Source organism: Hippocampus comes, unplaced genomic scaffold (assembly GCF_001891065.2).
Source record: "Hippocampus comes isolate QL1 unplaced genomic scaffold, H_comes_QL1_v1.1 scaffold7, whole genome shotgun sequence".
Taxonomy (NCBI): domain Eukaryota; kingdom Metazoa; phylum Chordata; class Actinopteri; order Syngnathiformes; family Syngnathidae; genus Hippocampus; species Hippocampus comes.
This window is the reverse complement of record NW_017842060.1, coordinates 7377517-7399929: the sequence shown is the minus strand read 5'-3', so window position 1 is coordinate 7399929 and position 22413 is coordinate 7377517. Positions and strand designations below refer to the sequence as shown.

Genomic DNA, 22413 nt, shown 5'->3' with positions numbered 1-22413 from the left:
AGAAGATGAGCAGGGGGGGGGATAGTCCAATGTGTATGACGTATTCGGAATATACGCAAATGTCACAGTAAGACACTAGGTGTTGGGTTTCTGGACAGATGTTTCTCCTGCACCTCCCAGTTCGAGGGTCACAGCTCAGCTAAATCTCGTTGAATTCCTTCTTTCCGCCTGAGGTAGTGATTTTGGGTTTTTTTTTATGTTCCCGATATTGCCGTTGTTCCCGGACCACCGCGATGTCTGTTTGCATGCCAGCATTTTCATGTCAGGTGTTCTTTCTCAAGCACCTTTGGCTTTTGGACTCCCAGGTTTTTATGCAGGGGTGACAATTGGTTCTGCCTGTCATGCTTGTAAAAAAAAATTTTTAAAAAAAAGGCTCTCTTGGAATCGCGGTGATCAGAGTTTTTTTTCAATAAACCACAAACTCTGCAATTTTACTAACGTGTGCATCCTGGTAAAAATGTGTGTTTCTTAAAAATGGAATTAGAAGTACAAGATGGGATGATTTTTCACAAATTTCTTTTGTGTTTTTTTTTTTTTAAGTTCCCTAATTCAGAGGAACATAATTTAGATTTTCATAATACTTTTTTGCTGTTTACTTATGTATACAGTATGTGTGATCTCCAGCATCAGTGCTGGAACAGAATTTGAAATGTAATGAAAAAAGAATGACATCGAGAAAACATAATGCGGTTTTCCTGTTATGGCGCCCACTAAAGTGATTGATGTCCCTTGTTTTTTTTCTTCTTTTTCCCGATTTCGAAAATAATAAGGCTAGATTTCTTGTCGCCACCAATGTGGATCAACTTGAATACCTCTGAGAAACAATACAAATTTATGTCAGTTTCAAATCCGGCATTACGAGCTTGCCAAAGACGGATCACGATATTTCCAATGAGTCAAGCTGTTCAGATCCACTGTATCTGAACGTATGTGCTTATCTTAATCTTCATGAGACTGTCTTTAGTCACTTGTGCATTTTTTTTCATGATTCCCAGAGATGAACCCATGGCCTTATTCTTTTCAACAACCATATATTCTACACTTCATTCTTCGACCTTCTTGTCGATTGTTTGCCTCTTGCTTTTGTCTTCTCGAGAGGAATTTGGCTGCTGCTGACATCCTCGCTTAGTGCCTCCTTTTCTGTATTTGCCCGTGGGACACACGAAACTGCAAGTCCAAAATCTGATCTGAAGTTTCTGTCCTGACAACTGCAGTCGATGCAAAAGATACAAATTTGTGCAGAGCCCTCCGATCCCCAAGGCGTTTACACAGAAGAAGCCCGAGACAAACACACCAACTGAAAGGGTGAGATGTTCTGATGCTCACAACTCCGTCCAGCCTGCATTTCAGATGATGTTAATTGGGGCAAAAACAAAAATGCCGAGTAACAAGGACGCTCTCGTTTTAATGGCATCTGCGTGTAACATCAGGTGTTTTGTCTAATGAGCAAAGTCCTTCACGATCGACTGGCTGCTCGTCACGTTAAGCAGCAGCGACGTTGCCCCCGTTTTCATCCTTATGTTATTTACGCGCCCGCTTTTTTTTAAACGCCGAACCGTCATTGTCCACCCGATCTATTTTTAGACATGATGACGCATGATGTCATCCTCGCATTTGCATGCAAGCGCACTCAGCCGGAAAGATATGCGAGACTTTTCATCACGGATTGAGAGGGATTTTCCAATGCGTGGAGCGTTTCAAATAGCAGTCAGCACATCTGCCTCACCGTTCAGATGTTCGAGGTTTGAATCTTTGCTCCAATCTTCCCCCGTGAGGAATTTGCAGGTTGTCATGCTTGTGTGGAAAACAACATGCAACTTTGGTTCATTTAATACTCATTTATAGGTGTGAATGTGAGTGTGAATCGTTTGTCTAGTGCCTGGCAATTTACCGTATTTTCCGGACTATAAGTCGCAGTTTTTTTCATAGTTTGGCCGCGGGTACGATTTATACTCTGGAGCGATTTATGTGTGAAATTATTAACACATGATTATGTCATTTCACGTGTTGTTTTCACATTAAACCACAAGAGGGCGCTCTCGGCCAGTGTTGATAAAACGACGATGAGTCTGACGTATGCGACGTAGAAGAGGAAGCGGCGCATCGTCTACCTCCCGAGTTGGGGGAGTTGTTTAAAAGTGACACTGAGGATGTAGATTTCATTGGATTTAGTGATTTGGAGTGAAACTGATAGTTTGGTTAAATTGTTAGCATGTTCTTTATGCGAGAGTTATCTGAATAACTCTTAATATGTTACGTCATTACTGACATTACCAGGCATGTCAGTCATGTACCTTTAGTATACCGTACACTTATTCAGCCTGTTGTTCTCAATTTTATTTTTATTTTAATTTGCCTTTCAAGATGACATGTATGTCAAAAATGCGACTTATACTCCAGTGCAACTTATATATGTTTTTTCCTTCTTAATTATGCATTGTTTGGCTGGTGCGATTTATAATCAGGAGCGACGTATAATCCGAAAAATACGGTACTGGTGACCAATCCAGGGTGTACCCCCACTTCTCGCCCAACATCAGCTGGGATAGGCTACAGCTCAGTGAAGGCAAGCATGATAGAAAACGGATGGTTCATAGCCCAGCATTAATCATATTATCTTAATAAGGGCTTGAGCAAATACGATGTGGCGTTCCCTGCAGTGCGCCAGAGAGGATTGAGATAATAGCTGAGCAAAAGGTTATCAAGTGGGTATGAATTCAACTTTTTGCTGGGATGTAAAGTCAAGAATCTCCAGCGGGCCTCTTATGAGTTGCGAACACAATGAGCTTTTTGAACTCGCCGCCGACTCAAGCTGAATGATAAAAGCATTTTAATCCCAGCGGATGAGCTCAAGCACGGGAGGTTAAGGTGATAAGAAAAATGACAGGACCCGCAAAAAGGTTTGGCAGCTTGACTCAAGATTGTGAATCAAATTGCAGGGAGTGCAACTTTCGTGTGGTGGCAACCTACGGCCAATGAGTGAGTCACACTCATGAGAATGCAGACATTGTGGAAGAGAAAGAAAGATCTGTATTGACTCCCCTTCGTCTGCTCCTGCTTTGTGGGAGTGTGGTGGAGGGCTTGCTTGAATTTGCATGTCATTTTTCCTCACGGTTGTTGATTTCTACGTTTATTCCTCTGAGTATCGAGGCGCTTTGGTGCTGCTGTGCTGACTCACAAAAGAGTTCAAAGGGGCTCATCAATTATTTATTGTGCCCGCGTGTTTACAGCGTCTGTGAACTGACACAACTATAATTTCAACTTTTTATAATTATACACATACAGTATTATCTCTAATTACATTTATATTTTACATATCATTGTTAAATTTAACGGCGGCATGGTGGGCAACGGGTTAGCACGTCGGCCTCACGGCCCCAAGGTGCAGGGTTCGATTCCGGCTTTGGCCTTCTTGTGTGGAGTTTGCATGTTCTCCATGTACCTGCGTGGGTTTTCTCCAGGTACTCTGGTTTCTTCCCACATTCGAAAAACATGTATGGCAGGTTAATGGAACACTCTAAATTGTCCCTAGATGTGATTGTGAGCGCAAATGCTCGTTCATCTATGTGTGGTCTGTGACTGGCTGGCAACCAGTTCGGGGTGTACCCAGCCTACTTCCCGAAGACAGCTGGGATAGGCTCCAGCACACCCGCGCCCCTTGTGAGGATAAGCGGATTCGAAAATGGATTCTTTTTTCCAACTAAAAGTGAGCATTATTGTTATACATGCAGAATTGTTGATACAGTGCTTGTATTGGGTGTCATTCCAGAGCTCACATGTACCGGTACTTAACATTGTGGCCGTTGTCCATCCATCCATTTTCCAATCCACTTATCCTCACAAGGGTCGTGGGGTGTGCTGGAGCCTATCCCAGCTGTCTTCGGGCAGTAGGCGGGGGACACCTTGAACCACTTGCCAGCCAATCGCAGGGCACACAGAGAAGAACAACCATCCTTGCTCACACTCATACCTAGGCACAATTTAGAGTGTTCAATCAGCCTGCCATGCATGTTTTTGGAATGCGGGAGGAAACCGGAGTACCCGGAGAAAACCCACGCAGGCCCAGGGAGAACATGCAAACTCCACACAGGGAGGCCGGAGCTGGAATTGAACCCGGTACCTCTACACTGTGAGGTTGACGCACTAACCACTCCACTACTGGGCCGAGTGGCCGTTATCATACAATATTATATTACATGACATTACATTACATGACATCAAACATTATATGACCTGAGCCAGAGTCACACAGCAGTACAGCGAACCGAGTCGATTTTCCATCCAAATCTCTTTTCACTGTCACCACATTATTTTGTTCCAGTGTTCACTTGAACCTGCAGGTCAATATCAAGAACACTCCCCCTGAAAAGTGGAATAAATCCACATAATATGCTCCCCCGGGCAAAAGTCCAACACAAAGGAGTGTATTGAAAGTTGAGGACAGGCCATGAGAAGATATAACACAGTGGACCGTGATCTCTCATGCGTAGGAAGTTATAACGGGGGAGGAAAAAAGCAAAAGAAACGCGGTGCATTCACTCGACAAGTCTCCTTGTTTATTCGGGGTCGCTGCAATTGAAAGTGGAGAATAACACGAGTCCATTCGGTTCATCAAGTCAAACCAGGTCCCGCTGTCAACATCCTCCCCGAAAACACATCATAGCATCGTTTCATTAGTGGTTGAGGGAAGCAAGAATGATTTAGGGCAGGGGTGGCCAACGCGCGGCTCGCGAGCCACATGCGGCCCTTTGACTGGTTCAATGTGGCTACCGGGCTTTCACATGACAAGCGTCGAAAACGCCTCCGCGGTGGCGCTGCGATTCAAACAACGGCTCTAATTACACGAAACTAACTACGTCAGCCTATCATCAATCCCGTTACTTGATTGACATATAGGGCAACCAATCAAATGACAACTGAATCATACATATGAATAATAAAAATAATAATATAATAATAAAGAATAATACATATTTTTGCCCCTTGCCTTTCAAAACAATGGAAGCACATTCCAGCCAAAATAAAGTACACCGTGATGTCATATTTAGTCGACAGCAAGCGTCAGCGCAAGGCAAAATGGCCACCCCCTGAGATGGATAAAAACAGGTGGATTTTGTTGCTTAATTCATCTTCCACAAATGCAATATTCATTTAAAAAATCATTTTCATAACATGTTTAGACTAGTTTAGACAGTTTTTTTTTAACTTGACTTCCCCTTTAAGAAATTTAGTTAAAAAAAGTTTATAAAACTTTTAAAAGGCATCACGATTTAGACTTCATAAATCGAGTAAGTTGAATGCATATATCTAAAGAAGAACCAAGTTGTGCTCTTTAAGACTTATCTTGAAAGAATATTTGACACCTTAAGGTGAAGATGATGTGCATGCAAACTGCTTGGACGCAGGGCAGGACTTCACAGTGCGCTTCTAACCTCTGGTCTCATGCTTCCTCTTTGCCACAATCAAGCGTGTGATACAAACGATCAAAGTGCACCTCGAAGTTCACTCAAACACTCTTTTCGCTTCTTCTCCTTCCAGCCGACAGCTAGTGATACGTCTCCTAAAAGGAATCTCAAAACTCACCACCTCTCTGACATTTTTTTTTTTTTTGCTCCCTAAAAAGGTCAAGAGCGGATTCCTTGCGGCGCCGTGCTGCTGCCGTCTATTTGCATGTGACTACCCACCAAACGTGCATGAATGACTGAGCAATATTCTCTGGGCCTGGATTTCACTGTGTCCTCTTTGCGTCACAGAATCTGCTTGTGCCCGTTTCATCCGGAGCGATGCCGTTTATTCCCTCCCCACCCCCAGGAGTCTCTCTTGTGTTGTTCCCAAATGTTGGAAACGTGTACACGCAGATGGGACCCAGAAGAGAGTTTGTTGTCGAACATGCGCACACATACACAGGAGCTGACAAATTAACGTTAAATCACTTGACGATCGCAATTTATGTTGTTTGGCTTGGTCAAACTTACAGTGATAAAAAAACACTTTTTTTTTTTCCTGCAGGTCAAAATAAAGCACCTGCACATATATTAGGTAGATTTCGGCGGTGATTGTTCTTGAGCTACCTTCAATTTTACTAGCAATGAGGGGAAAAAAAATCGATTTGCAAAAAAACGCAGAGACATGTCAAATTAAAGTCCTTGTTGTGGGCTTTCCAGAAATGTAACTGGTTCCACCATGATCTGCTTCGATTATGTAACTGCGAAAACAAACTTGCTATTTTGCTTGAATATGAAATCTCCACCAGTGATTGAATGTTTAAGAACGATTTTCAGCACACCAGTCCACCTACAATTTCATTAAAAAAAAATACATTGACGTGATAGAACATTAAGTGGGATTCTTAATGCGTCATTGAGACAGCTCAACTCTTCTCAGCTCATCAGTGCATCACTAATATTACTCATTCTATGCGGAAGATAAAGAATATGACTAAGTATAATTTATTTGTTTATCTCCATGTTGCTGCACTGTTTGTGTTCATTCTGTTGCTTAACGGGTTAACGCATCGCATAAGCGGTTCGGATAATGGTTACACGGAACATTGATGCCAAGAAGCATTTGCCTTAAGCTAGTGGACTGAAATGCTTGTTTATTTTATGTTTACTTTGACAGTTAACTACAAATGGGGGGTGGCATATACAACAACAGTTTGAAGGCCTCTTTTTTGGAGCAATTGCTTACTACTTGCCAAAGCGCTGCTTTAGATAAGAGATAAGAAAACCTTTATTCGTCTCACAATGGAGAAATTCCTAATTCACAGCAGCAAAGTGATGAAATGAAGAAGTAGAAGAACAAAATATAAGAGCTGCTGGAAAGGCAGCCACTCTCGCGGCACCAGCTTGAAATCAAAATAACAAAATAATACAACACAACACATAAGACACAGACAGTCGTGCAATCTTAACCACTTTTCTGCATCCTCTTTGTTGTATGAAGCAGTTATAGATGAAAGAGGAGAGGATCAAAGTGCCTTTTCACCAGTGGATCAGGGACGTCATGCTGAAAATTATTGTAAAGCATTTCGAGTCCACTGCCACATACACCACACTCAAATAAAAACAAAAAATACACATTAAAAGTGAGGATAAGCAGTTTGGAGAATGAATGAAAGAAAAATGGGTCGAATGACGGCACTTATTTCAAAAAACACTCAAGTAGACTCACTCTTATCTCAAGGCACCACTGTACTGGATTTGATCATTTTTGTCAATATGCTCTGCCCACAAAAGCTTTTTTTTTGGGGGGGGGGAATAATGTTACTAATCTCTATTGTCTTATATATTCACAGTATAATGATTTCGCTTTAGAAATTTGAAACAGCCGAGGCTTTGAAGGAAATGCTACATTCAAAGCCAATAAAGACTACAAAACAAAAAAGAATTAGCCTATACAGAAATACTGTTTTTCACATGATATAAGACACATTTAAAGCTGATTAGACCAGGTAAACTTTGAAATCTTTTGCCATAAATGCTGTGTTAGCTTGTGCATGTGTCCTTGATTATTATGAGTGCCTATACGACACACAGTCCAAAAACTGCCATGCAAAATAGCAGAACACTGTGAGAGCACAATGGGGACAGAGCCCCAAGGGGGCCGGTGCATCCACAGAGAGAAAAAAGGTCATCTGAGACGAACATCTGACTTTAAAAGCCAGAGGACCTAGAGGTGCACCCTAGGGTGCTTCATGCACAACTGTGCTCCAAAACTGTCCCAAAAGAGATACGCTGACTGAAACAAACTTCTAAGAGGCTTTATTGTAGACCAAAATCTGCTATTGGAAAAGATAAAAACCTCAATCATCACAAAGACTGCAGGTCAGTTGCAAATGTCCTTACCTGGATTTGGAGTTTTCTTCATGCTGCCTGTGTTCTCTTGTGCACGTGTGAAGCAGAGGGATAAATCTTGCTCACTTTCCCGTGTAATTGGAGTGCGACTCCGTGCGGCACACTGGGCAGGATGCGTGGCGTGATTGGCTGCGTAGTGAGGATGCTGAGATGCAAGACATCACGCGCCTTTAAAAGGGAGGGGGTGGGTGGGGAATCCCCCCCCATGACGTACACATAGGAGGTGTTAGAGGAGGGCTTTTGTTTTGAAAAGCTGCAGTAGACTGCAGTGATAATTATTTGGTGACCTGATCGTACAGTATGCTCATTAATTTGTTTGTTATTTGAGGGAAGGAATTTCATCTGTGCTGTATGTTACAGCACATTTGACAATAAAGGTGTATTCAATTCAATTCAATATACGAATACATCTCTGATTTGAGATACAAGTTCATTTCATCATAACTGAAAGCATTTGTATCAAAAATAATCTTTTCTCATTGACATGTTCACTGAGATTCCTCAAGTCATCAGTATATTTATAATAATAATAATAATAATAATAATAATAATAATAATAATAGTTGTTCTTTGCAGAGGATAAAGAACAAATGCCTGACTGCGATATTTTCTGTCTACATGTTTTACTGCACCGTGTGCTTAATCCGTTCCTGATGCGGTTCAACGCTGAAACATAATGCGATTTAGCATTAGCATTAAGCTAGCAGACTGAAAGGCTAAGATATACATATCCACTTTTGTTTAGGTTAAAGGAAACTTCAAAAAAACGTTTTATGAAAAAATGTTCACTCTTTGCCAAACTTCTACTTTTTGTGAAGTGTTGTATTCACTGCCGCTTCACAGTAATCGTATGTCAAGTCTGCATTTACAAGGCAAACCAAATAATTAATTTTATTTCTTTAAATTCGACTTTTTCAAGACATGCACTGGGTCGAGTCACTTGTATATTTGTTGTTGTATGACTTATTTTAATTCCATGTACGTACAGCACTTTGTTTTAAAGTGCTCGAAACACACAGCTGAGTTGAGTTTAGCACCTCAAGGCACCACTTAAACTTAATCTAAGGGGTGACTGTCCACCCATCAAGTTTGAAATTAACAATCAAGTATTTTTTTTTCCCTTATCTGCCTCTTTCTGAAATATGTGCCAGTGAGCGAGTCATTCTCTTGAGAAGCATATCATTGCCACGCTAAAAACAAAAGGGCTCAGTATCATGCAATTGCATGAAAAGTTTATTGTTATACTCGATTTCTTTTTCACGTCATTTGAACTGAGGCAGCAAGTGGAAAAAATATGGCATCATATCACACTTCGAAATTTATTTTGAAATCAGCTTTTGAAGTCTATTCTGGAAAAGAGGGCGGAAGAAACTAATCAAACAGGAGGGGAGTTTTATGCGGGAATCCGAGTTGAATATAAATTTGTCATGTGGGCTTTTGGTGTTGAAATAACGGCTTCGTTCTCTCACTTCGAACACGAACCATTTTTTTTTTATTTTATTTAAGATGACGTAACTTTCACTCAATCCTAATGGATGACTGAACAAGACACGAATAAACTTGGATTCTTATCCAGTATGCGACGACCGACGACACCGGAAACATTTTGTGAAGCAGGTTCGTGTTTTTGTCGGACACGTTTCACCCCCAAGCCCGTTTGACGTCCTTTTGCTGCACAATACTACTCCCTGCTGGCCCATCGAGACGTGACAAGTTTTTTTACCTTACACTTAGCAGCGTTCGTGGCGTTGGACAGCCAAAAGAGCAAGGATTCGAAATTCTTGAGGTAAAAAAAATTAAAATACTGTGGCAAGTATTTTCAGTCCAATCATTGGCTCTTGCCATCTAAATAAATATAAAAACAGAATTAACCACACCTTGATTTCATTAAGATTCACCTTCATCACAGTTGAGAACACACGTCAATGGTGTGGCCGCGAGGAAGAGAAAGTGAACTCATAATTAACAAGAGCACTTCAGTACTGAGTACGTTTCATTTGTGCGCATGCGCAGGTCAATACTCTGTCTTGTGGAGGAAAATACTGTTTTTAGCATTTAAACTTCGTTTTATTAATACGTTCGAAAGACATATCCCAGTCAAAAATATTTACTCCACATTGGCAGTTCCACGCATCCTGTCACATGTGGTGGTGTAAGATGACTTTGACAATACGTAAATCATTACTACTGTAAATTGTGTTAATCGGAACAGACTACAACTGGGCAATAATACATCGACTTTGCGTACGTAGGTCACTTCACTTAAAATTTTAGAAACCCACTAAACTGATTTACATTGCAGTTTGCCTTTAACGTCATAAATTGTACAGTCGGCAGGTTTTGTTTAAATTACATTTTACAGTACTGTACACTACTTCATTTTGTTGAGCTGCCTTTCGTTTTCAATGTCACATGATGTTGTGGTAATTGTACACCAGATGGCAGTCTCGAGTTGCTGGATTAAAAAAATAAAAGACCCAAATCCCAGATTATCAACTAGTTCGATGTTAATCATTGATGTGATATGACATGAACATTTTAATACACACAATAATCACAGAGTGTTTTTTAAAAAATGGTTAGTCTTAACATTTTCATTCGATGCATGCATTATTTTCCCACTAAAGAACAGAAAACATACACATTTTGCATTTATTATAAAATGTGCATTGACTTGTGCATATGAAATCAACTAAAAAAAAACCAGAGGAACAAATAAACATTATGTGAAAAAAAATAGGTGAAAAAAAAACAAAATCAAATACCATACAAATAAAACGATACAGGGAAACTCCGGTGTTATATGTGACTTTAATGATTAACCATTTAGTCCTGGAGTTGAATTGTCTACTTTTGTACATGCTGAGTAAAAGCTGTTAATGTTTTCTATGATGACGTTTGTTTAGAGTGGCAAAAATGTGCGCGCGTGTACGCAGCGCGCGTGCGCGCACACACACACACACACGCACACACACACACACACACACACACACACACACAAGCACACAACAGATTTTTTTTCAATTTTCTTTTGTATTACAGTTTAATTTTTGACTTTTCATAGTTACTTAAAATTGCACTTTGCATGTGAAATTACAATGATTTTTCCTTTTAATATAACACCCACCCGTATTTCCAAATGTTTTTTCGTTTTGTTTGCAAATGGGTGCCATATGTTGGTGGTGCTTTTGTTGCGAGAATTAATAAAACACAAAAATACAATCAGGATCATGGAAATTCTTGACCCCTTGAGTGGTCTGGAATACAGACTGGACACTGAAATTTGCAGCTGTTTACTTTGCTTGCTTTCCAAATTGTGCTCCATATAAAATAGTCATAAAATGCCAAGCTTTGATTCCCAACAAAATGGTCGTAAATAAGGAATCAACAGTGTTTGAAGGGGCTTGCTTTTTCACCTGTATACCATCTGGTGTGACAGTAATCTAGAAAGTGAAAGGGAATTCAAATCACACATGCCTGAAAACACGTGCGCACACACACACATTTCATGCCTGCTACTGAACAACAAATAGTTGAACAAGGGTGCTACACCAGCTGCCTACGTGTCATGTATATTGATTCATAACAGTCAGTGAAAATGTTCCCCGTTTCCGGAGTTAGGTTGATAGTTTCTAATTTACTCATCAGCCAGAGTATGTTTGCTACTCTTTATATGTGTGGATAAATGATCATTCCACTGGCATTTGAGTCGCAGCTTGGAGTTGAAGCGGATTACGTGAGACAGGAGAAGTGAACTAATCTCTTTTTGTCAATGGACGCTACAGCTTCATGTTTGCTTTCAAAACTTAGCTTGTAGCAGACATGTGCACATTTTCAGCATGACGTCTCTGATCCACTGGTAAAAGGACACTTTGATCCTCTCCTCTTTCATCTATAACTGCTTCAGACAACAAAGTGTATGCAGGAAAGTGGTGAAGATTGCATCACTGTCTGTGTCCTATGTGTTGTGTTGTGTTATTTTTGTTATTTTGACTTCAAGATGGCACCGCGAGAGTGGTTGCCTTTCCAGCAGCTCCGATATTTTGTTCTTCTACTTCTTCCTTTTATAACTTTGCTGCTGTGATTTGGAATTTCTCCATTGCGAGACTAATAAAGGTTTTCTTATCTTATCTTATTTAAATTAAATAAGATTGATTAAATTCATCAACAAATGAGCATAGTGGTGAGTGTTTTAATTATGAAAAAGAGTGTATAACAGGATCAAGTGGACACCGCAAGTCTTAATGCTCAGAACGAATTTGCAACAGTAGGACTAAAAACATCATAGTTGGTCCGTGGCTATTTTTTTTTTCCAATGTGCTTGTCCACTGTCTTGGTATTTGTGTTTGGGTGACATTTGAAGCATCTAAACCAGGGTTGGTTGTTAAAAAAATAAAAATCACATTATGGAGCAGGTGAAAAAAAAAAAAAAATCGCTGATTATTTTTCAAAAGCATTCGCCTTACAATTTAGCTGTACAAGCCACAGATTGCTTACATCGCACCCTTTTTGTCTTTTACCCATCCAGCCGCAATTTGAAGGAGCTTACAATTCATTCAGTGATTTGAGAAGTCGCAGCGCAACGAAACAATCACTTTCACCCTGCCCAACTCATTGAGTGCAAACAGCCGTCGTGATTCGTGATTTCTGCTGGTAGGTCAGTGGAGACAAGCTACGCGGCATCTCCTAACAAAAAGAGATATATGCATGAAAAATGTCATCCTTGCCAAGCTAGTGATGATGTCGATGTTTATGTGTGATAAATACCTGACACGTTGGTCTCTTGGCATTCAGGGCTCCCCAGAAGTTGATGCTGTGGACTACCTTCACGGAGGAACATGAGGGACACGTTAGAATAAGCGAAACCGTTTTACTTAAAGCATTGAAATGATTAGGGCATCAGCAAAACTCAGATGAAGTCCGATCAACAATCCTGATCATTTGAATCCGATGTGAAAAAAAAAAATCTAAATTGCGCATGATAGTAGTCCTTGAGGACCAGAGTTTGCCCACCCTTGACTTCAAGAGTCACACCTGCACAGGCTCACCTTGCTCTGGATCTGTTCCAGGTTGAGGAGCCCAATCTTCTCCTGAAACAATAAGAAAATCATGATATTAAGAATATAACAACATTTTGAGATGTAAATTGGACTTAATGGAGAAAATACACATCCAGAATAAATGAATTACATCAAACCATAAACAGAAAATGGTCCTAACCCAGAATAAGACCTAACCCAGAGGATATAAAATGGGACTGAACTACTACCCAATCCAATACCTTCAAAAGTAAATTGGACAAACTGAAAAAAAATTACCGTAACTCAGGATGGATACTGGACAGGACAGAATACTCCCCAAGCCGAACATTGTTGGAGAAACTTCATCCTGGGAAAGTAAACTAGACTAACCCTGAATAGAACCTAAACTGGGGATGTAAACCAGATTTAACCAGAACACACAGTGGTTTTCCCTACTCTGGGATTGATAAAGTCATCTTCTTCTTACATTGATTCTTAACTAAGAGTACAACCAAAATATAGTGTCACATGATCCAAATCCTGGGATGAAACCTTGAAGGCGACTCCAAACCTTGGAGTGTCAACTGGACTAACTCAGAATATAAAATGAAACCGAACCCAAGATGGAAAGAATCACGCCAATTTAACCCCGTGGGTGTATTTGAGGTTCTTGTGGGCTGCTGCACTCGGGATTTCACTGTTAATAATTAAATGTGACACACCTAACCAAAGTTTGAAACGTGCTTGAACTCGTACGGAATGAGAGGGGGAAATCCTGTCCGTGATTACAACATGAGCTAACTTGCTAACCTCCTCCCGAAACTTTGTTCATGTGACTTTATTTTTGGGCTGAACTAGGAATCCCAATCAAGTCACCATAGCAATGTCGTAAAAGGCCATGTTTGAATCGCAAAGGCTGTAATTTTGAAGGAAAAAAAAAAGATCCACTTCGGTCGGCCGGTAGGATTGATTTATTTACTTTTGAAAAATATTTTGTTTCTTGTACAGTGCCTAGACAAGCTCAGTGCTTGAAAAGTGCAGTCCGTGTCGCCGACTGCCCGGAGACGGCTGGGATAGGCTCCAGCTCCCCCCGCGACCCTAGTGAGGATCAAGCGGTTCGGAAAATGAATGAATGAAAATGTTTCATTTAACGGCGGCACGGTGGACGACTGTTTAGCGCGTCGGCCTCACAGTGCAGAGGTGCGTGGGTTTTCTCCGGTTACTCCGGTTTCCTCCCACATTCCGAAAACACGCATGGCAGGTTAATGGAACACTTGAAATTGTCCCCGGGTGTGATTGTGAACGCAAATGGTTGTTCGTTTAGTGCACCCGAAGACATCCGGCCCGCTTGTAACCCGCGTGGGGAGAACCGGATTAGAAAATGGAAGTATGTTTCATTTAACGTGATCAAACCACACATTTTCTTACACTATTGTTGACTGATTGACGGACTTATCTTTACACCACTGTTCTTCAGACTGATATGATACTGTGTTTCTTAAAAAGAATAATACATGAGAGGAGGACATCATCATAATAAAATCTTAATCCCAATACTCAGTGGAAAAAAAATATACCGTAATTCTGTTTACTTTCTGGACAGTATACTTACTTTTACACCATTTCTTCCAGAACACCAGAAACAGCAGTCCAACAATCATCGAGCCGATGACTATCAACGGTGCCACGACTTTGGTAGCCAGATCAGTGTTTTTCGCTTTTGGATCTTGTCCCAGTCCTTGAGAGGTAAACAATGAATGACCGATTTAATGGTCTGTTGGATCACTTTAGGGCACACAATTACAGGAATAATTCCTTTGTCAAACAGAAACAAAAAAACAATTTTACTTTCTCTTTCTGCCCAGGAGGCTTCTTAACTGGTCCCACTTGGTAGAATAATGTTGAAATATGGAAGGGAGCCCCGGTTGCTACCTTGCTAGGTTTGCATATGCTCCATAAAAGGGAACATTTCTCAGTTTCAAAAACAAACTGCACACTACATGTATGTGAAAAATGCAAATCCCCCACCCCCCTATGACTTTTAGTCACGCAAATCCTATAATTAAATATGACTTGAGTCAAGTCATGTGATTCAAATCTCCATTTCAGGCTGGAGCTGATCCAAGCGAACTCTCCGCACCCACCGAATTTAGGTGAAAATCTGCGATATATCAAAACCATGACAAAACGTTTTGTATCGGTTTCCCCCTCCCGCACACTTAACATATTTAAAATTTTGCGCACTTTTTAAACCAAGTGTAATCATAAAAATAGCATCGAGAATACGAAACCTATTGTAGTTTCCGGGTGTGTGTGGCCCGGGTGGCGCTTGACCTTGGCAAGTCTGCGTGAGTGTCTGGGTGTGAGCTGTGGCTGACATCAGCATAAGTGTGCTCATTGTGTTTAAGTGCTTTTTTTTCCCCCCTCCAGGAGTTCAATAAACATTGAAAAGTGTATCTACAATTGTGGCTTTCCTTTCTATTCATTCAACTGGCATATTTCCCCCAACCGTACAGTGCAGGATGTTCCACAAAAATAAAATAAAAAGCATAAAGTTTGTGACCTTGTCATTTTGAAACTAATTGAGTAACATTAAAGGATCTTATCATACCTGATCTGGCATGTGGCCATGTTTTTTGTTTTCTTTTTGAGTAGAGTTCGATTCAAAGGTTAGAGATATCTGATGTGGAGATATGATGGGACAGCTCATCTACGTCAGATACAAAAGCAATCAAAACAAATGTAGCGAGTCATCACCATCCATCCAGGTGTGCGAAAACGGCAGTGGTAGCTTTCATCTCCCCTGGAGCCACACTTGTTGACAAGTTTTTGTGAGATCTAAGTCACGCTCACTGCAGTCATCCTACGCTGCAAATAGACGCGCTCAATTTTGGAGTAACCGCCAGTGCTGCAACTTGGCAAGATGGATCGTTGCAAATACAAACTTGATCAACTCGTAAATCAAGATGCTCGTTATGATGGCGAAGATTGAAAAACATTTTTTTTTTTTTTTTTGTGGTTGCTTTCCACAGTATCATGAAAAGTTCCGGGTTCATTTCGAGCAGTACTCGTTCCAACTTGTCTTTCACTAGCGCACAAAGTTTGTTCTGCGATGGAAGTAGCATGAAACACTATTTGTCTTCTCACGCTATTCTCTTAACACACCTAGTGGAAGCTGCTTCCTGTTTTGGCAGACGCAAAAAAAGCAGAAGAAAAAGGGAAAAGCTTGCTTGTCGCTGAACTGAGCTCTCGTGCAGATTTGCTGACGCCTTGAGTGACATCCGTGGCAGCGGGCCAAACAAAACGCATGCCTCTCTCTTCTTTGGTGAGTGAGGAAAAAACTTTGGAAATACGTGCCACACCACCAGATGCGAAGCACTCATCAGAAAAAAAAAAAAAAATCATAATCATAAAATTTGAAAGGCCAGATTGGATTTTGCATACCAACCTTTAACGTGGCCCGCATTGGGTATCGTCCCGGTGACCTCGTCGTCTTTGCCGCCACGGGCGTTGCGCACCACGCAGGTGTAATTGGAGGCGTCTCGCCCTGACGGCAGAGTCAACTCGGAGGACAGGCTGAACAGTCCGTTTGGCATCACCTCGGCCGCGGTTTCTACGTTTCCGACCAGCTGCCCGTTAGGCGCCTCAAACCAGCTCAGTTGGCCTTTGGGGTGGCCGCCTTGCGAGCGGCACGTCAGGGTGACTTGTGAGCTTGGGGTGGTGTTCGCTGCGGTGGTATGGATGCTGGGTTTGCCGTATTTGGCTGAGAGAGACGGCGAAAGGGATGATTAGACTCACACACAAGTTGCAGTTTCATGCAGTTTGGATTGGTAGGCATTATACTGGCTCCATTCCTGTTCATCCTCTACACCTCGGACTTTTTAGATCTGTATTTATATTGCACTTAATTGAACGGTGTACATCGAAACAGTAACATTCATTTTGTGAATGCAAAGACTTTGTTTTTCTTCTTTCTTCTTTCTACCCAATCTTGCTGCTTTAGATTGTAAATTTCCCCCATGTGGGACAAATAAAGGATATCTTACATCTTACATCTTACATTAATAGATTGTTTTGGCATTTCAAAGTTATTTTTTTTTAAATCGCTATTGATATTTATATGACGTTTGATTGATTGACTGATATATAAAATGTCGCGATTTAATTGTGATATAGCAAGAAATTAAATTTGAATTACCGTAAATAAATTGTTAATTCAAGAAAACTGTCACAAATTTAGGAGAGTAACTTTTTGAAAAAAAAAAGCCATTATTGTGTTAAAAATGCAACATTATTTTCAAAGTCGCTTGATGAGAAAATGTTGAAACAAAAAAATTATATTCTTTTTCAAATAAAACTCTGAATTTTGCGGTTTATCCCTTAATTTCAGGCACTTTTCCCTCAATTTTCCGGAGGAATTTTTATGAAAATTTTAAAATCCGGAGGACTTTCATCTCTGTTCAAAGAATATATTTCTATTTTTTTTTTTTTTTTTTTTTTAAGAAAAGCCTTCACAAATATAATCGGAAAGTCATTTTTTCCGCCAGACCAAAACATCCAAACAACACTTCAAATTACAGTGAAAAACGAGGCATGTGCAGAAACTGCTTGGCCGCGGGATTACACGATTCTCACCCGTGACACGAAGGCTGGTCGACTTATTATCTAAGCCGCTGTCAGTCATCACCATGCATGAGTAGTTGCCATGGTTTGCTACGGCGGTGTTAGCGATGAGCAGGGACACATTCAAGGACTTGTTGTTCCATGACGGCTCGGCGAACGAATAGCCCGCCATTGACCTCGGCTGATTATTGTGAACCTCCAGCAGAATCAAGCCGTCTTTCTTCCAAACAACCCTGGACACGGTTAGATCTTTCACCTCCTCGGATTTCCTGATCACACATTCCACCACAGACTGTTGACCATACTGCCCTGAGTTCTCCTTCTTACAGTCCACCTGAATGAAAGCTGTGGGAGAGTGGGGGCCGGGATCAAGACAGTCAAAAAGGGAAAATAAATAAGTTTAGCCTTAGCATGAGCAAAATTACTTGGATTGCTTCTATAAAGGGGAAATGACATGAGATTTCAGGTCCCTTCTGTTCTCTTACCGTCTGATGCATTTTGCAAACTGACGGACACCATCAGCAGCAGCAAAAAAATGAAACCAGCTGAGGCCATGGTCATTTACCTGCGAAATGGACACGGGAGAAGTTATTTTCCTTTTGTGATATCTGTGAACTGATGTCAACGGGCCGAAATGAAGGATTGCGCAATCCTCATTGGAACCATCAAACTTACTTAGTTATGTGTCGGTTACTGTACGTATTCAGAAGGGGCGGTACGGCCCCACTGAAAACATTTTTTTCCACCGACTCATGGATTGCTATTTACATATTTGATATTTAAATATCCTTCTGTGAAGAAAACAAACAAAAAGAAAGAGCTATTTCCGGCTTTGATTATTTTCTATTTTTGTTGTCTGTAAATTATTGAACCATTTCCCCTCATCCCTTAACCAAGACTGTCGAGAAATATGTTGTTGTTGTTGTTTTTAATCAACTCGGCAATTTCTTAAACTCAAATGAATTTTTCCTTCTAGCTGTTCTCAGCGTCTTTGTCTCCCTGATGGCGATCTACGTTTTCACTTTTCTTTTCTGCACACTCATTGTATTTACTCATTCCGTGAGGGATAGTTCCTGTCGCCTGTACAGGGAAATGAGCCATTTTATCAGAAGTGGACCGAAACCTAACCAACCCTCACATTTGTCCCCTTGAACTATTCCAAATACTACAAATGCAAATACACACACACACACACACACACACACACACACACACACACACACACACACACACGCACACGCACACGCACACGCACACGCACACGCACGCACAACAGATTTTTTTTTCTATTTTCTTTTTTATTACAGGTTAATTTTTGACTTTTCGTAGTTATTTAAAGTTGCACTTTGCATGTGAAATTACAATGATTTTTCCTTTTAATATAACACTCACCTGTATTTCCAAATGTTTTTTTGTTTTGTTTTCTTGCTTTTTTTTGGTGGGGGGGACCAAACTTGTTTTTTGTGGAAAATAAGGCAGTACATTCCTGCTTATTCAAGAATTTCGTTTTTTGTTTTTTGTTTTTTTTTTTAATTGCACATTTTTGTGGTTTATGTACTTACTTTATTTCCCTCAATCACGGGACTGAAATGAATGCTTTGACAGACTGATGTTCAAGGTTCATGCATGTGCAGGAAAGGCTCAGAAAGATAAAATTGGTCATTCATTGGTTGATTTATCAGCGTATCTTCTGAGCATACAAAAAAAAAGCAAAAGAGCTCATGTTAAATTCCCCGTTTCTCAACTTAGCTTGGCTAAGTTGTTTACTTTCCATCACTTTGCCCACAGTCTCCACATGAATAAAAAAATGTCTCAATAATATTAGCCACATGCTGAGAATACAGGAGACCCTCACACCCTTCCTTTGTTGTCATTAGCATGTCTCAGTCAGACCGATTTGTTGAATGTGATCCGTTTTTGTTTTGGTTTTCTTTTGTTTGTTTTCCCACAGTTCTGTTTCAATATAAACCCTGCAGGAAATAGCAGCGTCTGAGGAGAGCTCTCCAGACAGCACAGCTGTGGAGGAACACTGACACCCACACATCCTCTCAAGGGATGGAGTACTCATCTTGAAAAAAAAAATAAATGTGAGAAAAAAAATAACTGGCAAGGAGTAGCGGGGAGTCAGAGTCTTGATCCAACACAACGACCCTGACTGGGGTCTATATGGACATCGCATAAATTATACGGTTGGTCAACGTATGGTTTACTGTAATTGCAAATCTGATTGCCATCTGATTATTCCTCATGATCCAATTCACCGAATGGGCCATAATAAACCCAGATTACATTTATATCATTTGCTTTTTTCTTTTGAGAAGCCAATCGCAGTACACACATAATAAAAAACTATTCACACTAACAATCACATGTAGGAACAATTTAGAATGATCCATTGATCTGCCATGCATGTTTTTGGAATGTGGGAGGACACCGGAGTACCCACAGAAAACCCACGCAGGCAAAAACAATTATCAATAAATTATTATCATTATTTTTTTAAAGTGCACCAATGAAACAAATATGCAAAACCGATATTTCCTCCTCTCACGCTATATCTTATGTAGAGATGAGGCAAGGTTACCGCTGCAAAATATTTGCAGATTGGAAGCACACACCTCGGGTCAAAAGTTTCCAATGTGTGGCTAAATCACTGCAACCATGTCTTTGGCAATATTCCGCGTCACTGACTCTGTGGTTGCCTCTTGTCTTTAAATACAGAAAACAAAAGTGAAAATTATTCTGCTTGTGTTGTCTGACCCTGAGCAGGAACTAAAGTAGCTAATTACAAGACAATGGGCAAAGTCCATAAATTTATTGACCGCTAAATCGGCCTTTGTGCTTGTATGAATGAGCTACTCTCTGTTTGCGACCTTGTTGTTAGTTTTTGCAGTGCACGCCAGCGAGCGACCATGGATAAACCTTCCCAGCCTTTTTCTTGACAATTTATCCTCATTAGGGTCACTGATGAGTCACTGCTATCCTTGCAAACCCTTTGCAGCCAACTACAACCTGAATTCTGGAAAGCATGCTCAATTGGATTCAGGTCAGGGGACGGACGTAGCCATTACATAACGGGTCACCGTCAAGCTGCATAGTGAATGCGCTGTCCAATGAGTTTCAAAGATTTGACTGAATATGAGGAGATAAGATTGCATGAAACATTTCAGAATTCAATCTGCTGCTTTTGTCAACAGTCACCTCAAGATTAAATAAATACAAGGGGGCCAGTTCCGTCAGCAGCCAAAAAATGCCCACAACATGACACAACCACCACCATGATTTACTGATGAGTTGGGACAGTACAAACATTAACTATAAAATAGTAGCAACCAAACATTTAAGTCCAGTATACAAGTATTGTTGAATTTATGTTCATTCGGGATGTGCTGGAAAAAAATGCTTGCAATATTTGTTATAACTTTGTACTGATTTTTTATCAAAATGAAAAGACCAAATTGATGCAGCAACAAACATATAGCAGACACACCATTTCATGTATAGCCCCGAGCCCTTGACTTTGACTTATATGATTTACAGCCTTCCATGAAGCATGTTTTGGGAACGTAGGAGCACAGAACATGCAAACTCCACATGGCAAGACCAAAGACCGGATTCAAACCCCTAATTAAAGAACATTGAGGCAGATGTGCTAACCACCACAATGGACAAATATTTAATGAATTGAATTCAACGTGGTTAAAAGTCAATACTGCAATTCCCATGGGGTACAGTGCATGTTGATGTTTGAATGACATTCGTAATACTGTACTTGGTTGTTAGTTCGGGGAAAAAAAATCTCACCTCCTTACGGGAGTCCCCGGACCCCAAAAATTTGAGGACCCCTGGTATAATCATGACAATTCATCTTTATTATTATTTTTATGAGATTACAGTCTCACACATTGGAAGCGAAAGTGCTGCCACCAGGAAGCGCAGAGTGAGCATTTGTTTGACATTATCCAAACTACTACTGCCGGGGTTTTTTTTTCCTCTCCGTAAAGCGCACATGTGACAGGAACGATCAAACCGACATTAAAAGTGAACGTGTTTACTCACCTAAAGCATGTCGTTGGTGGTCGTCGGTGAGCGCTTGTGAAAGTGGACGTCAAGGCAGTGTGGGACGGACGACACTCTCCTCACCACCCCACAGCAGCGCCACACACTCAAGCTTTGTTTTTTTGTCAGAATGCCAAGACAAATTTCCCAACCTACTACTTTCACTTTCGGTCTGAGCGCACGAGCCACGTGGAAGGACAAAATGTACCCATATCAAAAGTACTCCATGAGTAAAAATTGATTGATTAGAAGACAATTGACGCCATTTGAGGGTAACCTCCTCCAAATTATTGAAAAAAAGTGCAGATGTAGCTTTTTACACGAAAACTTGCGGTTGCCCCCCAAAAAAGCTGAACTCTCGCGCATCTCTCTCTCGCATGAATCTGAATGTCAGGCTCAGATTGATTTGAAAAGGTAGTTTAAATGTTTGCAAAATGTGAACTGAATCATGTAAACTATTCGAATCATTCTTTTTATTCTATACAATTCATTTACAACCGACAAATTTAATACATGAAAAATGTTAACTGCTTGCAAAATTGTTCATTTTATCAAGGTTTATTAATTTTTTTCACAATTAAAAAAAATACCAATTACACTGGTCAACAGCATAATTTAATCAGAGATGGCTTTATGTGTCACGAAATGTGTTTTTGATGCCGATTTAAAAAAAATGCCTTCACTTTTTTTCTCGACCCTTACATTTTTTTATATTTTCATTTTTTTGTGTTTCCAATTTGGCCGATGAAGAAAACAAAAGTGGGGCGGATTAAAAATCAGTACAAAAAATTCTGACAGAAAAGTTAACTTGCATCTATGACTACAAAAACATTTAAATTTGTGGACCGGCATTA

General features: G+C 40.4%; 2 protein-coding genes and 1 long non-coding RNA gene across 4 annotated transcripts in view; 1 reads left to right on the top strand and 2 right to left on the bottom strand.

Moving 5' to 3' along the window:
• septin9b (septin 9b) overlaps positions 1-8011 on the bottom strand; it is a 71146-nt gene extending 63135 nt beyond the window's left edge. The window contains exon 1 of the mRNA XM_019862420.1: positions 7848-8011. Within this exon, the coding sequence (XP_019717979.1) occupies positions 7848-7869 (22 nt within the window). The 5' untranslated portion in view covers positions 7870-8011. The remainder of the gene's footprint in view (positions 1-7847) is intronic.
• Positions 8012-11278: 3267 nt separating this feature from the next.
• LOC109511230 (uncharacterized) lies at positions 11279-11567 on the top strand. The gene is made up of 2 exons (XR_002167273.1): positions 11279-11419; positions 11486-11567. It is a non-coding gene; the product is annotated as an uncharacterized LOC109511230 (long non-coding RNA).
• A 599-nt stretch (positions 11568-12166) lies between these two features.
• LOC109511227 (hemicentin-1) lies at positions 12167-21776 on the bottom strand. Of its 2 annotated transcripts, XM_019862107.1 has the most exons (9): positions 21560-21776; positions 20119-20209; positions 17986-18065; positions 17513-17845; positions 16326-16640; positions 14490-14615; positions 12905-12943; positions 12624-12680; positions 12167-12542 (listed from the first exon to the last, which is right to left on the bottom strand). In XM_019862107.1, exons 3-9 carry the CDS (start codon positions 18059-18061, stop codon positions 12529-12531), a joined length of 960 nt encoding a protein of 319 aa, XP_019717666.1. In that variant the 5' UTR covers positions 18062-18065; positions 20119-20209; positions 21560-21776; the 3' UTR covers positions 12167-12528. The 2 variants fall into 2 exon arrangements, with proteins under 2 accessions (XP_019717666.1, XP_019717665.1); XM_019862106.1 differs by lacking the exon at positions 20119-20209 and having other exon boundaries at positions 21560-21774.
• Between the last annotated feature and the right edge of the window lie 637 nt (positions 21777-22413).